At 34.4% G+C, this 15,892-nt stretch overlaps 1 protein-coding gene across 1 annotated transcript in view; it reads right to left on the reverse strand.

The window, feature by feature from the left end:
• Positions 1–15,892, reverse strand: part of MTMR10 (myotubularin related protein 10) — a 64,140-nt gene that overhangs the window by 25,176 nt on the left and 23,072 nt on the right. Inside the window, exons 5-7 of the mRNA XM_074234265.1 lie at positions 15,448–15,590; positions 6,050–6,140; positions 2,326–2,494 (exon numbers count right to left, since the gene is read on the reverse strand). Coding sequence (XP_074090366.1) covers positions 2,326–2,494; positions 6,050–6,140; positions 15,448–15,590 — 403 coding nt within the window. The remainder of the gene's footprint in view (positions 1–2,325; positions 2,495–6,049; positions 6,141–15,447; positions 15,591–15,892) is intronic.

Consider the following 15,892-nt stretch of genomic DNA (forward strand, 5'->3'; position numbering starts at 1 on the left):
TCCAAAAAAAAAAGCCAAAAATCAGAAGAAAATATGAAATATCTCATTGGAATAACAACTAGCCTTGAAAAGAGATCCAGAAGAAATAATTTAAAAATTATTGAACTATCTGAAAGCCACGACCAGAAGAGCCTAGACTTCATTTTTCAAGAAAATAATAGCAAAATTGTCCTGAGATCCTAGAAGCTGAGGGTAAAATAGAAATCGAGAGAATTCACTGGTTACCCCCTGAAAGGGATCCCCAAAAGAAAAACTTCCAGGAATATTATAGCCAAATCCCAAAACTCCCAAATCAAAGAGAAAATTCTAAAAGCTACCAGAAATAGACAATTCAACTACTAAGGCTCCATAATCAGCATTACGCAGCCTCTGGCAGCATCTACATTAAGGGCTCGTAGGGATTAGAATATGATATTCCGGAAGGCAAAAGATCTTGGTTTACAACGGAGAATCAACTACCAAGCACAACTCAACATCCTCTTTCAGGGGAAAAGATGGACTTTTAATGAAACAGGGGACTTTCAAACTTTCCTATCCAGATGACCAGAGCTGAACAAAAAGTTTGATCTTCAAGTACAGGATGCTGGTGAACCATAGAGGGAGTGGAAGAGAGGAACTGTGAGGAACTTGATGATGTTGAATTGTTTGTATTCCTGCATAGGAAGAAGATATTGATAACTCATGAACTTTCTCATTTATAAGAGCTGTTAGAAGGAGCATATATAGACAGGACATAGGAAGGAGCAGAATATACTGGTATGATGTGGTAAAGGGATGGAGTCAATGGGTGATGGGGGAAAGTACTGAGAGGAAGGAAAAGGAGATGAAGAAGAAGCTGAGAGATTTCACATAAGAGTCAAGAAAAAGCTTTTTCAATGGAGTGGAGGGCGGGGAAGGCAAGGGGGGAATGAGTGAGCCTTCATTCTCATCAGAAATGGCTCATGGAGGAAATGACATACACATTTAATAGGGTGAGGAAATCTGTCTTGTCCTGGAGAAGGATGGGAGGAAAGGGACAGGATGAAGGGGAATGGGAGAAGTAAGGGGGGGAATAGGTGATAGAAGAGAGGGAAGATTGAGGGAGAGGGTACTACTCAGATGCAACACACTTTTGGACAGGGCCAGGATGAAAGGAGAGAGAGAATAAAATAAATGAGAGTGGGGAGAAATAGAGTAGAGGTACAGCTAGTAATAGCAATTGAGGGAAAAATACTGAAGCAACTAATCTGGTGGACTTATGAGAAAGAAAGCAACTCGCCCCAGACAGAGCCATTGAAATCTGAACACAGGCTGAAGTACATTTTTTTCCTCTCTCTCTCTCTATTGAGGTTTCCCATCTTCTTGGGGAGGGGGTTTATGTTTATTCTTATGTTTACTCTTATAACATTCAATTTACATCAATGAATGGTATGGAAGCAATGTAGAAATTGTCAGACAGCCTTCTGTGAGGGGGGGGAAGGAAGGGAGGAAGGGGGAAGAATTGTAGAATTCAGAGCCTTGCAAGAAATGATGGGTACACATTTACTATTGTATATAACTGGAAAATAAAATGTTAAAATAAATGAGAAAAATAAATAAAAAAGGAAAAAAAAATTACCTAGCTGTCAGACCGTGGGCAAGTCACTTAACCCCATTGCCTTTATAAAAACAAAAACAAACCAATTTAAAAATTATTGAACTATCTGAAAGCCACGACCAGAAGAGCCTAGACTTCATTTTTCAAGAAAATAATAGCAAAATTGTCCTGAGATCCTAGAAGCTGAGGGTAAAATAGAAATTGAGAGAATATCCTTTACCTGACAGGTAGAGTTAAGGGAAAATAATGAGTTCAGTTTCAAATGTGTGGGATTTTAGGTTTGTGGGAGATCTATCTTCATCTTCATCTACACACCCCTCCACTTAGTATGGTAGCACAGGTTAGAGTATCAAAAGGAATTAAAGCTGGAAATAGAAATCTGCATAGAGATGATAATTAAGACCAAATGAGATGAAGTCATGAGAGGTACTAGAGAGAGAGAGAGAGAAAAGAGAACCCAAGACAGAACCTTAAGAGGTACAGTTTGGAAAAAGGTGCATTATTATAGATGACAATCTAGCAAAGGAGACAGAGAAAGAGGAAAACCAAGAAGGTAATATCACAAAAAAACAAGGAGAAATGTTTAGAGGAAAAGATGATAACAGCATCAAAAACTGCAGAAAAGTCAAAGAAAATGAGGATTTCATAAAAAATTATATTAAGAAATCACAAATCAAAAGGAAACTATAGTTTAATTACTAAAGTTTTTCCTCCTTTTTAATAGCAAAATTAAAAAAAATACAACTTACCAAGTAGAAATCATGTAGCCCTCATTAATTGAACAAACTCTCCATTCTGAAGCACCTGTCCTCTTGATTTCTCTATCCCAATCAGAAAAGGTTTCAAACAAAGGAGTTTTTTGACTACTACTACCAGTGACTCCTCCACCTCCAGGGTTTATTCCATTAATGTTTTTAGCTGTAGAAAAAAAATTATAATTTACAATTTTTAAAAGTTAATTAATTTTGGTTAAGTCCAATCTCCTTTTCTGGTTATATCAGAAGTCTTGCCTACTACTTATAGAGAACTCACATTTACCCTAAGGTCTCTACAGCAATCCACTCACCCTTCTCTCACATCTCCATAGAAGAGGTTTACCCTTATGGTCTTTTAAGTTAACTTCTGGCCTAAACTGAACCCATTCCTTTCCAATTTATGAAGAATCTTACTCCTTGCTTAGTCCTTCATCTCATAACTTTTTTCCCAATGGCCCCACAGGAAACATCTAGTCTGAAGTAATTAGATAGATACTAATTCTATCAGGGAGCTAGGTGGCACAGCGGCTAGAGTACTGATTTTGGAGTTGGGAGGGCAGAATTCTGAATCCAATCTCAGGTACTTGCCACTTAGTAGCTATGTGACCTTATGCAAGTCAGTTAACCTCGATTGCCTTGCATCCAAGACCATCTCCAGTCATCCAGACCCATATCTGGCCACTGGACCTAGATGGCTCTGGAGGAGAAAATGAGGTTGGTGACTCAGCACAGTCCCTCCTTCACTCAAATCCAATTCATGTGCTTGTCATGGCATCACCTCCCTGATGTCATGGTCCTCTTCAGGAATGAAGGACAAACATCATCATCATCATCATCATTATTGTTATTATTATTTCTAGCTCCTCTCTATCAATCTTTTTTACCAGTTTAAGTCTACTGCTTCTATTTCTATTATCTTCTTAACTCTTTCAATCTAGCTTCCATTAGCACTATACCAAACTGATCGCTGACAACAACTTTACTAACAAGGTTAAATAGTCTTTTCTTTTCCTATGGTCTTAATCTGTTACATCTGGCACTTTTTGGCCCCACTTAGGGGTTAATACTAGTTGGGCATGAGAGAGCAAGAGAAATGAAAAGCTGATTAACATCAGTACCATTCTCTTAGTCATCCCCAACTTTAGTTTTTGTTCATAATCTCACGTTTTTCTCTCCAATGTCTCTGTGGAAAGATTCATGAATTCTTAATGACCTCAGTATTCTTCTGTGCTGAATGTTCCCAACTATCTAGTTTTTAGATCATTTTTCTCCAACTATTTCCAACTCCAACAACAATTTCATTAAGATGTAAAATTATTACCTCAAATTCATCAGCTCTCAAATTAAAATCATCTCTACCCCTTAAAAGATCCCTTTCCAAATGTATTGTCTCTTTCAAAAGTATCACTATTGTTTCAGTTATAAAGGTTCAAAAACCTTTAAGCAATTTATGTCCTCTGACTTTCCAACTTTCCTTTAAAAGCATTACTTTACCTTTCCTTCTACTATTTTTCTAGTTAGGGTTCCCATTGTTTCATGCCTGGATTACAGCTAGTATTCTTGACTCCATGCTAACAAACGTGTGATGAAACCATCTTTCTTGTGAGACTAATCTTCTACGAGGCTAGTTTTAACACATTAGTTTGCTGCTCTGAAACTGCAATTCTCTATTGTCTACTAAATCTATTCCTATATTTGTCCTTCATACTCTCAATAATCAGTCCCAATCTTATCCAATCAACTCATTTTCAGCAACAATTTAACAGTAAAGTCTTTTCACTGTTTCAGAAATGTGTTATCTTCGGTCTTAAATGTCTTCATCTGTGCTACTTCCTTAACTGAAATAACTTCTCTCTCTTCAACCTAAACTTCAAGTTATAACTTGAAATTTATGCAAATGTTATGTTCATAAAAATTTATATTAAAATGTTTTATAAGAACTTTATTTTACAAATTTTAAATTTATTTTACAAATTTTATTTAATTTTAACTTTTTAATTTTATTAATTTATTATAATATATTAATATTATATATAATTTGTTCATTTAATTCATTTAATTTTACAAAGTTTATAAATTATTTTACAAATGTTTGACTTATCTAGTTTTCACTGATTTCTCTGCTGAAGTCCAATATTTAGTCTGTATCATACAATTTATCACCTGATTAAACAAGTTTACAAACAACTCAGATATAAAGATCCATAGAAGAACTCATTATGTCCTTCTCCTCTTTCCAAAAGAGCCACTCATTGCCACAGATGCTGTTATGCAGGGGTGGGGGGGGTGGGGGGGTGAGTTTTTTAGACCTCAGTCTAATGTATGGAAGTATAGAAAGGGAAAATATTGGGTGGTACACCAAAGTCAGATAACTCAAGTGACATGAAATCACTGATCAATAAGGAAGATGAAAACTATCAAGTGAAGAGATGCCAAAAGCAAAATTTATTTATTTCAAAATTATGCTTAGATGCAATCCTATATTCAAGAAAAGTGGATGTTCTTCTACCCTTTCTTCAACCAAATGATTGCCTCTATCCAGAATCTTAAAACTAACTTTCTAAAGGTATGGTTTATTACTAAGAAATATCAGTATAATCCTAGTAACATTAATTTTTTACTTAGTGTAACCTATTTTATGGATATTATGGATTAAATAGATATCTTTTAATCTTATAAGGGACCTACCCATGATTTATAAAGCAGTTCTAAAGAGAAAATGTATTTCTATTGAACTGTTATTATCAATCTTTTCTGTTTTGGGAATAGCATTGTAATATACTCACTTGGATTATTTTCTGTTTCATATTTTTAAATCTTGTTGCTATAATTCAATTGAAAATTCAATGGAAATAAAGAGTACATAAAATTTACATTCCCTATACTGTAAAGTATGTGGTAGTCCTTTGATAAATATTTGCGGTTTGACAGTAATCACTTTTTTCCTCCTAACAGGATGTAAGTGGCAAAAGTGCCAATCCATAGTTTCTAGCAAACAAAGATTTTTCTGATTCAAGGTATTCCCCAATTTTTATAAAAATTAAATTTATACAAATACAGTGTCTGAAGAACTATACAGATATACTGTGTTATCTAGTATCACTGTTGACTTGTGAGATGTTTTCTCAGAACTGTTTCAATTTCTACAATATTTACCTAGGTAGACAATAGCTGTCCTATGTTAATTCCTACAGACATACATTCTTCCCAAACCCTCATTATGATTATCAGAAATAAAAATTTAGTGCTTTAAAAAATTGAAGATGTTTTCACTAAAGAATTTTACATAAGCTTTTGTTTGTCACTTCAAAGATTATATACTTTTTAACTATCCTTTATTTTCTTCCCAACCCAAGATACATATACATAACAAGCTACCAATTTCATTAAAACATGTTTTTTTAATCTAAAAGGAATCTCTTTCATCATAGTATGTCAGACTGACCTATGATAAACATTTGAAGTGATTACTGCATTTAAAGTTGGTTTTGACCTAATTTTTATGAGAATTTGACAATTTCCAATTCTCCTAATAGAAAGCATTTGCACCTGTTTCTACTGTATATACATATATACATATATATCTATATATATATATATCTATATATATATATCTCCTTTGAATCTTCTGCATTTTGGAATTATCTTCATGAAAACCTAGTAATAAAATTATATAATGTGAAATGAAAGTAATAATATTAAATATGTTCATATTTACCCGGATTGTGATACTTTTCCCCAACGTATTCAAATGCAAAGAGTAGCTGCAGATCTGTTGGCTGAGAATAATGAGCTATCGCAAGGCACACCTAGGAAAAATTCTGTACTTAGAACTTTCATTTAAGATAATTAGCACTGTTAAATGTACAGTACTGGTAAAAATCATCAATGTTCCAAAGCATTTTTTAGGGTTTTTTTTTTAGGAATGAAAATGTTTGTCTCTCAAAACATTATTGGCAGGTTATTATTAAACATGAATGTATCAAGTTTTATATACAGTTCAGATTTTTAAAGAGCAGCTAGGTAGGTGATGCAACAGATAGAATACTGGGCCTGGAGTCAAGACCTATCTGTCCTTGAGTTCAAATCTGGTCTCAGATACTAGTTGTATGACCTTGAATAAGTCACTTAACCTTGTTTACCTCAGTTTCTTTATGTATACAATGAGCTGGAGAAGTAAATGACAAAAATACTCCATTATCTTTGCCCAAAAAAACTTCAAACGGGATCATAAAGTGTCAAACACAACTAAAAAATAAATTAACAATAACAGATGCTCACCAGATCTACAAAATAAATTCAATGATCAAAAAGACCTACAGGGAAATGAAAAATACAAAGTAGTGCCAAGAAGTTCATTTGAAGAAAGTATGAACATGAGGATATTGCCCCCCCCACCAAAAGGGAGATTAAAAAGGCAATGCTCTGCTCTAGCTGTCTTCTTCCATGGGTGTAGACACTATAGATTCTGCAGGTAACAAGAGAATTTTTCAATGACCTGATTGGTTTCACTTACTCTTTTTTTATTCTTTGCTGTTAAGGGATGACTCTTTTAAAGGGAATAAACAGAGAAATACAGAATGACCTTAGAACATGATACATCAATAAACAAGTTTTTTTAAAGTGATTTGTTGGACAAAAAGATATTTCTCTATGTTTTTTTGTGCTGAAATTAAGACCAAAGAGAAAAAAAACTGTAAGAAGAGATACAATAAATAGTCCAGCATAGCTGCCACTTCTGGTATACAAAGATATTTTACATATTATTATCATACCTGGATCTCACATTAACCATGAGGGCAATAAGATGAGTATTGCCATCGATTTTATAGATGAAGAAATTATGACTGAGAGAGATTAGGAGACTTGGCAAGGTCTTCAGTGTCTTGACTTGAAAATGATTTCTTTAAAATCTAACACTATAGTTTCTGAACCAAGTGTTGCTGAACCAGATTAAGATACAATTAAGAAATGTTTAAGAAAATAAATAAAAATAAAATGTAACAAGATAATGTTAATTTACAGCTTTCTACCTTCAGGGATCCAATTTTATTTAAATATGACACTACTACTCTACACTATCCTGCTTCCCAAGCTATGAACAGAAAGAAAACTTTCTAGAAAAAACTAAGGAAGTCAATCTAATCTAAAATGTAATGGAGAGGTAGAATTTAATTATTTTAGCAGTGAACAAAGCAAGACAATTTTCTTTAGTCTGGTAAAATGTTTTGGAGGCTAAAGATCTTGTGGTGTTGTACATTTTTAAGTTATCTAAAAATCTTCAGTAGTATAAAACAAGAATTCATAGGTAAATTGAATTTAGGCAATTATCTTCAGGACATTTTACCTTAGAAAACAAAGGCAGAAATATTAGTGACTTAATTTACGTTGCTAAAAATGAGAGCAACATATTCAGACATAATAATGACAATGTTTATTATGCATATGCTATATACATGTAAATAATTTGTGAAAAATTACAATTCATTTTACTCATTTCCTAATTTTAAAACAGCAAATTAAAAATAAGATGTGCTAGGAATTACTGTATTTCTTTCTAAACCTCAATCTCTAAGCATTGTCTTCTCCCTCAATGCCTCTTATTTCTCACTGCCAAAAGGATATTTATCTTAATTGCCCTTAGTTATCATAATTATCATTATTCATTTACTAGATCTGTACCTTGACATCATCTCCATCCCTCAATTGACTTCAATTTGCTAGAAGCCTTGCTTCCTTTTTTCTCTAAAACATTCACAGTACTTTAATCTTTCTCCCTATTAATGACCACAGATTATCATCCTCAGGCCATAATATTTTATAATTGTATTGCCATAGCAATTCTTTTTTTTTAAATTTTTATTTGAGGCAGGGATAAGTGACTTGCCCAAGGTCACACAGCTAGGTGATTATTAAGTGTATGAGGCCAGAATATAGCAATTCTATTAGCAGCTGCCCTGAATCCATAAAAATCTTTCTTTCTTTTTTCATTCTATTGTTCAACTTGAAAAGTCATTTTGACCATGATATTCCCCTTATAATCCTTCCAATTGGCTTTACCATAAGTCAAACCACCTAACTTTAGATTCAAAGTTTCACTACCAAATGATTCCCTTTTAAAAACTATTTAAGAACAGGATTTATGTAACTACACATTAGAACAGTCTTGTTTGTATACAGAATAAATACATGATGCCTTCTCTATCTGCTTTACTCTTCTTCACTTTCAAATCATTTTTCTTGTTGTACACTTTGCTGAAAATTTCTTCCTATTTATTTTTCCCAAATTATATCTCCAAATTTCTGCTCAATATTCATTTTCTTTATAAAGGTCTTCCAAGACTGCTTATTTTCAAAAATTACACTTTTTTAAATATCACTGGATTTTCTAAATACATAGAAGGAATTCTGTGTTTATGGTCTTAAATCTTTTAGGCATATACTTATAAATTCTCTCTCACACTGACCATTGTCCAAAAAAAAATCCAAATCTGAATCCATTAACTCTACCTGAGGTAGGTAGAAGGCATGATTATGAGTCCTATAATTGGTTATGGTATCTATCAGAGATTCTAAATCTTTCTTTAAAATACTATTTTTACTACATAAATTTTATTTCTGGTTTTGCTCACTTCATTCTGCACTGGTTCACACACACGCATCTTCTGTTTTTTTCTGTTAACCTTCCCCTCATTTCTCATAGTACAGTAGTATGCTATAATAATCACACATATAATTTGTTCCATTCTTCCCAAAATTATGGGCTTTAATTTCCAATTTTCTGTCATTATAAAAAGAGCTACTATATTGTTTGAGGTATAGATCCAGTAGTGATATGGCTAAGTCAAAGGGTATGCACTAGCTTTTGGGAATAGTTGTAAATTTCTTCCCAGGATGACTGGACTAGTCTGTAACTCCACCAAATATGTATTAATGTACCTATTGTACCTCTTCAGCATTTGTCAAAGAAATATGAGGGATACACTCAGAATGTTTGTATTTGCATTTTTTTGATTAGAGCAGGGGTGTCTAAAAATTTAGCTCTTCTGGGTTGCCTCACCCAACCCCCCCCCCCAACAATTCAATACCCAAGACTGCCCCAGGTTGAACATCCTTAAGGTTTCAGAACATTTTAAAAAATATGACTACTGATAGGCTCAACTTCTTCCTTTGCAAAATGTCTGTTCATATCCTTTGACCATTTATTCGCTGGGGAATGGTTCTTATTCTTATAGTTTTGAATCAGTTCCCTAAATCATCATCATTCTCATCATATTTTCATATGGAAGATCATGACAAAATTTGGTTGCCCAGAGACATTCATCAGTGTTGTATGTCATTTCATGATGGCATGCTTGCATGAGTTCTGGATAATTGACAATGCTCTCATGTTTCCCCAAAGTGAAGCAGGGCTGTGTGCTTGCTCAAATGCTTTTTAGATTCTGTCAGATGCCTTCAAGAAGGATGAAAATTGTATCAAGGTCAGTTACCACACTGACAGTAAATTATTTCACTTGAAAAGGCTATAAGTCAAGACTAAAGTAGAGGGAGTTGATATTCAACTTTTTGTTCACAGATGATTATGTACTCAATGCAGTCTCTGAGGCTGAGATGCAATAGAATATGGATCAGTTTTCTGTTGCTTATGCTAATTTTGGCCTGACAAAAAACACCAAGAATACAAAGGTTCTCTATGAGCCAGCACTGCAGCATCCATACATGGAAACATTGGCTGTAACAAATTGAGAGATTTTGAATGCTGTGGATAATTTCACTTACCTTGGCAGTTTATTTTTCAGGATGTACACACAGATGCTGAGGCTAACACACACACTGCCAGAGCTAGCTCAGTATTTAGGAAGCTCCAAAGGAAAAGTGTGAGAAAGAAAAGTAGTATTAGGCTGCCTACCCAATTGAAGATCTACAGAACCACTGTGCTGACCTCATTGTTGCATGCCCATGAAACCTGGATACTATACCAGCACCATGCCAAGAAACTAAATTGCTTCCATTTGAATTGTCTTGGGAAATTCTTAAGATTACCTAGCAAGATAAGTTACTAGACATTGAGGTCTTTCTTGAGCTGAACCTCTAAGTCTTCAAACTCTACTTAAGAGGGCACAATTCTGATGCCTGGCTAATGTGGCTCAGATGCCAACCTTAAGTATGGCTAAAAGATTATTTTATAGAGCTCTCACAAGGCAAGTGCTCACGTGGTGATCAGAAACAGCAATAAAAGGGCAACTTCAAAGTCTCTCTGAAGAACTTTGGAATTGACTGTGAGACATGGGAGACGTGGTACAGGACCACCCCGCATGGTGTGCCCACATCAAAAAGGGGCTATGCTCTATGAACAAAGCAGGATTGCAGTGGCTCAAAAGAAACATGAGATGCACAAATATGGAGATACCTTTATCCCAAATGTTCATATGGTCTATTGTGGAGATCTGGGAAGAGCCTTCCAAGTTGGAATCGGTCTCATGAGCTCTTAGGTAGACACAATGTAACTTGACTCCAGCTCAGTTATACCATTTTAGTCATTTTCAAGCAGGAAGGACAACCTCCACTATGTGCCAGGAATTGCACTAGGAATTTTTACAAATATTCTAACATTTGATCCTCACAACAATCCTTGAAGTAGGAATATAGCTTTTTTTATAGTTAAGGAAATTAAGGCAAATAAATTAACTGAATTTCCCAAGCTCACACAACTAGTAGGTATCTGAAACTAGATATGATCTCCAATCTTCCTGACTCCAGGCTCAATTATAATAGATTTGCTGCCAAATTTTTTCCTCCACTTACCTGCTTTCTCTTAAATTTAACTGCACTGATTTTTATCAGTGTGAAAATTTTTTATGCCTTATTTAATTTATACTGGTTAGATTAGGTTTCTATTTCTTCTGATAATCTGGACCTTTATTATTTTTAATAATATTCATCCATTTATATTGTCAGCTTTTTTGACATGTAATTGGGCAAAACAATTTCTAATAATTATTTTTACCTATTAATTATGAATTCATTATTTTCATTTTTAATACTGGTAGTTTGGTTTCTTTTTTTAAAATCAAATTTGTCTCTATAATTTTGTTCTGTGATCCACAATTCTTCAGGATTCAGTTAGTCTCAAGTTAATTTTTAAAAATCAGAAACATAAAAGCATTCTGTCCCAGGTAAGTATCAAAATGAAATGATATGTTAAATACCTTAAACTAATATATTTTACCTTAATTGAATTATTATTGATATTAAATGTGACCTGGAATCATTTTGTAATTTGCAAAAAATCACATTTTGCATTATCTTACTTCTCAATAACTTCAACATAGCCTATTTTTGATTTCCATTAACAAAATATGGTTTATGTAATTAAGAAAAAAGCTGGGGGTGGCTAAGTGGTACAGTTGATAAAGCACGGGCCCTGGAGTCAGGAGTACCTGGGTTCAAATCCAGTCTCAGACACTTAATGATTACCTAGCTGTGTGGCTTTGGACAAGCCACTTAACCCCATTTGCTTGCAAAAACCTAAAAAAAAAAGCTTTGGGTGTTTTTTTCAGAGTTCCTTGCAGCATTATACTATACTTTTCTTCCTGTATACTTAGTTTTGCTGTTTTATGATTTTTCATTACAAGTCTCCATTTTTTGCCTTCTGATACACAATATTCCAAGCTCCTTCCTTTAGGATGATGACTACTAAATACTATGTGACCTCAAATGTGACTACTCTGAACCTGAATTGTTTTTTTGATTGCTTACAGTAAAGATCTGAATCTTGACTATAATGTTCCTGGTAGTTTTCATTTTGGGGTTTCTTTCAGTAGAAATTCTCAATTTTTCATTAACAACTCTGCTTAGTTTCTATCCCACAGAACATTTAGCTTCCCTCAGGAAAAACCAATCACCTGAAATCTTATAACCTTGCAAACTATTTCAGTTTTTGATACTCAATACCTGCTCAACTTCTTCAGCTGCCTCTGGGAGGGTTGGAGGGTGGAACAATTAAACTCTTCCTTTATTAGAGAACTCAAATCAGAACTTTCCAGGAGTTGCTTTGCTTGGTTTTAACTCCAGAGAGCAACTATCTCCTTTCCACTATTCAGCTTCCTTTTATATGTTCCCATGTCCCATCTCTATGTCTCTTGTGATGGCTAACATAGATGCCAAGTACTCTTTTTTTCATCTCTATCTGTCTTTTTTCTTATTTTTATCCACACAGCTTCATATAGTGCTCTGTACCTAGCAGGTACTTAATGTTTAATGAATTGAATTGAAAGGAGTAACTGGTGGATTCTTTCTATTTTCACTTTGCCTCTCTAGTTTTAAGAAATCTGAGCATAAAAATAAAATAATTTTTCATTTCTTAAAATATGATATCTCTGCTCTTTTGGAGGCAATGTACAGTGATTGTTAAATTATTTCTCTTCAATATGTTTTCCAGAGGTTTTTGCTGAGATTATTTACATTCTCTTCAATTTTTATTCTGACTTTTGGCTTCATTTTTGCAAAACAATAGGGTTAAGTGACTTGTCCAAAGTCAAAGAGCTAATAAGTATTAAATGTCTGAGGTTGGATATCAAATCAGGTCCTCTTGACTCAGAAATGGTGCTTTATCCTCTGTTCCAACTACTTGCCCCTTCATTTATTTTAATATCTGTTACTGTAGTATGCAGTCACTAGATATCCTACATGATCCATTATACTTTTCAAGTAGTTTGCTTCTTGGTTGAGAGATTGTATTTCTTGTTCCAAACGGCTGATTTCTTTCTTTTTTTTTTCAATTCTTTCTTTCATAGCTCTCATTTCTTTTCCCATTTTAACCCCCTTTGGTGGTAAAGCACACTTTGGTGCTTTCCTTTGGTTTTTTAAAAGCATTTTTAATTCTTTAAAAAGAAATCTTGCATCGTCTCATACAATAGCTGAACTTATGTCTAAATTGTGTTTTTCACTGAGGTTTTGCTTGTAAATATATACTGGAGATGGTTTTTCTTTTTTCTGGGACTATGATCATAAGTATCCTTGTCACTATAATAGCTCTTAATGGTGGGATTTTTTTTTTTATTTGCTCATTATTACAGCCTATTTCCTGATTCAAACTTTCTGTTAAGGCCAGGCTTTACCCTCTTCTAGAGGTAATGTCTGAGCTGAGTTTGTGTCCTACTGCTGTTTCCCTGAAGGTACTGAGTATTATGTTATTCCAAGATCTCAGGGCAGTTCCAGCTGGGGAAATCTGCAAACTTTCAGTACTACTAAAGTAGTGTAATCCAGAACAATGTGGTCCCTACCCTGCAATATGAACTCTGCAAGTTTCTGGCCTGGTTTTGAAACTAAACAAGAGTTTTAAGTTTGTTCCTGGTTGGAGCTCCAGTAGACTACTGCTAGATTCACCAGCAGTAGGCTTCAGACAGGGCTGGTGGCTGGAACTGAGATCTACTCTACTCCTAGGGTGAGTCACAACTGCTGGTTGCTTCTGAACTTGCTCCTTGTTAAAAACTCAGTCTAGGGCCCACATCTACTCCTCACTCTGGATTACCACTCCTAAGCACATTTCCCATTCCTTCCCTAGGCACCCCTTGAGATATGACACAGAACTGAGTAGTAGGCAACAGTCACCAATTGTTCCTTCACCCTACCCCCTAGAGCTTCTGGTGTACAATCTCTTTAAAATACTGTTCTGGAATGCTCCATACTATACCTTGTCCCCAGTGTCTATAGACAGTCTATCTCCTATGCAGGGAGGAAAAAATTACTGAAATTTTTTTCTTGGATATCCCACTCAGCACTTGGTCTGGTATGTTACCTATATCTTTGTAGAGAAATAATGGCAGGGAGCTAAGATCCTCAGTTTCTTCCTGATGCTCCATTATCTTGGTTCTTTCTTTTTTCTTCAATCTCAAAGCCCCATTGACTTCACAGTTTTCTTAAACAGCACTATTTTAATAATCTTTTTAACTAATTTCACTAATTTTCACTGAATGGGTTCTATTTTTCATTTGTTTCCATCTTATTTTATAAAACCTGAAAATAGAACATGGTACTCTCAAAGTCCCTTATTAAAGACATTATTAGGTTTCATATAAAAAGAAAAAAGTACTTAATTCACATTTTTCTCTTGGGAGGGAGAGGAAAGGAGAAAGAGTGAACATGGTTTAATCCTCTGGATTAAACTAAATAATAGGAGTTCTTTAGAGAGAACATTCCATGTCCCATCTCTATGTCTCTTGTGATGGCTAACATTAGATGCCAAGTACTCCTTTTTTCATGTCTATACTATAGAATTCCCTCCCTTCCTTCAAGATAGAGCTGAAGCACTACCTTCTAACATAGTATTACTTAATACCACCTTTAACTACTGATATCTTCTCTTCCAACCTAACATTAAACTATCTCGTAATTATTCTTTCCTTAGGAGTACAGATTATTTCTTTTTGTCTTTGTATTACCAGTTCCTAACAAGTGTCTGGTATATGCTAAGAACTTGATAAAAGCTTGCTGACTGAAGTAACTAATCATTACATATTGCTGCTCCACGTAACCAGAAAACAGAAGACAGAAGGATCATATGTACTCCATTAATGAGGTTGGGGTGAGGGAAGGGAAGGTAGAGGAGACATGTAGCAAGGAAGAGGTATAATACTAAATAGAAACTCCTCACACTCTGCTGACATTTAGTGCATTTCCAGAGACAGCCCCAGACAGTCAATATCGGACAAGGAAGACTCCTGACTTGGTTCTGTCAGCATCCAAAATATTGGGTCGCCTCCCCAAAATTCCCTCACTAACATTCCCCGGGATGCAAGAGAATATCACATTCATGAGCTCTAACCTAAGTCTATGAATGACTCTTGCTGGTATTGCCTAATTCAGTAGGGCCTATGCAGAGCCAAGCTCAAGGCAAAAACAGATAATATATTTGTGGTTTCTAACTATTCAAAACAAAACATTATATGTTTATTATGAACAAGGCACTGTGAATTATGTAGTTATTAGGTGATACTGGGCAAAATTATTTAAGCTGGTACGCTATTCTTACATCATAACAAGTAAGAGCTACTCCATAAAATTTAATGCAAATCTTTCAAGAAAATACTACCCTAAAATTGAATGATATATTACCTTTTTGGCACTTTCAGGACCTGCTTCATCAAAACGAAAGCGAACAATTCTGAAATCTTTACAATAAATAATTAGCTCTGTTGGATTAAATTTGAGTTTCTGGTTGGGGCCAAGGATCTTCTGTTTCCTTTTGTTGTCATTTACTGAAATGAAAGAAGATTTTTAAAGAAAGAACACTGTCAAAATGTTTCTAAATGCATAATCTCCATGATCTATCAATAAAGCATGTTTTAATAAAATATTGAAATTGCCATAATTTGAGCAGTAAATAATTCAGACTTTCCTGTTTTTCACCTGTTTGAGCCTATTTAGGGAGGCTGGGGCTTAACTATGTGCAACTAGATAAATGTTTTTTAAATTAAACTACTAAAAAATGCATTGCTATACAGATAAACTGTTAAATTCAAAATTTATTAACTAAAAAAATAATAGGCACAGTCAAGAA

This window comes from Macrotis lagotis, chromosome 4 (genome assembly GCF_037893015.1).
Source record: "Macrotis lagotis isolate mMagLag1 chromosome 4, bilby.v1.9.chrom.fasta, whole genome shotgun sequence".
In the NCBI taxonomy this organism is placed as follows: Eukaryota; Metazoa; Chordata; class Mammalia; order Peramelemorphia; family Peramelidae; genus Macrotis; species Macrotis lagotis.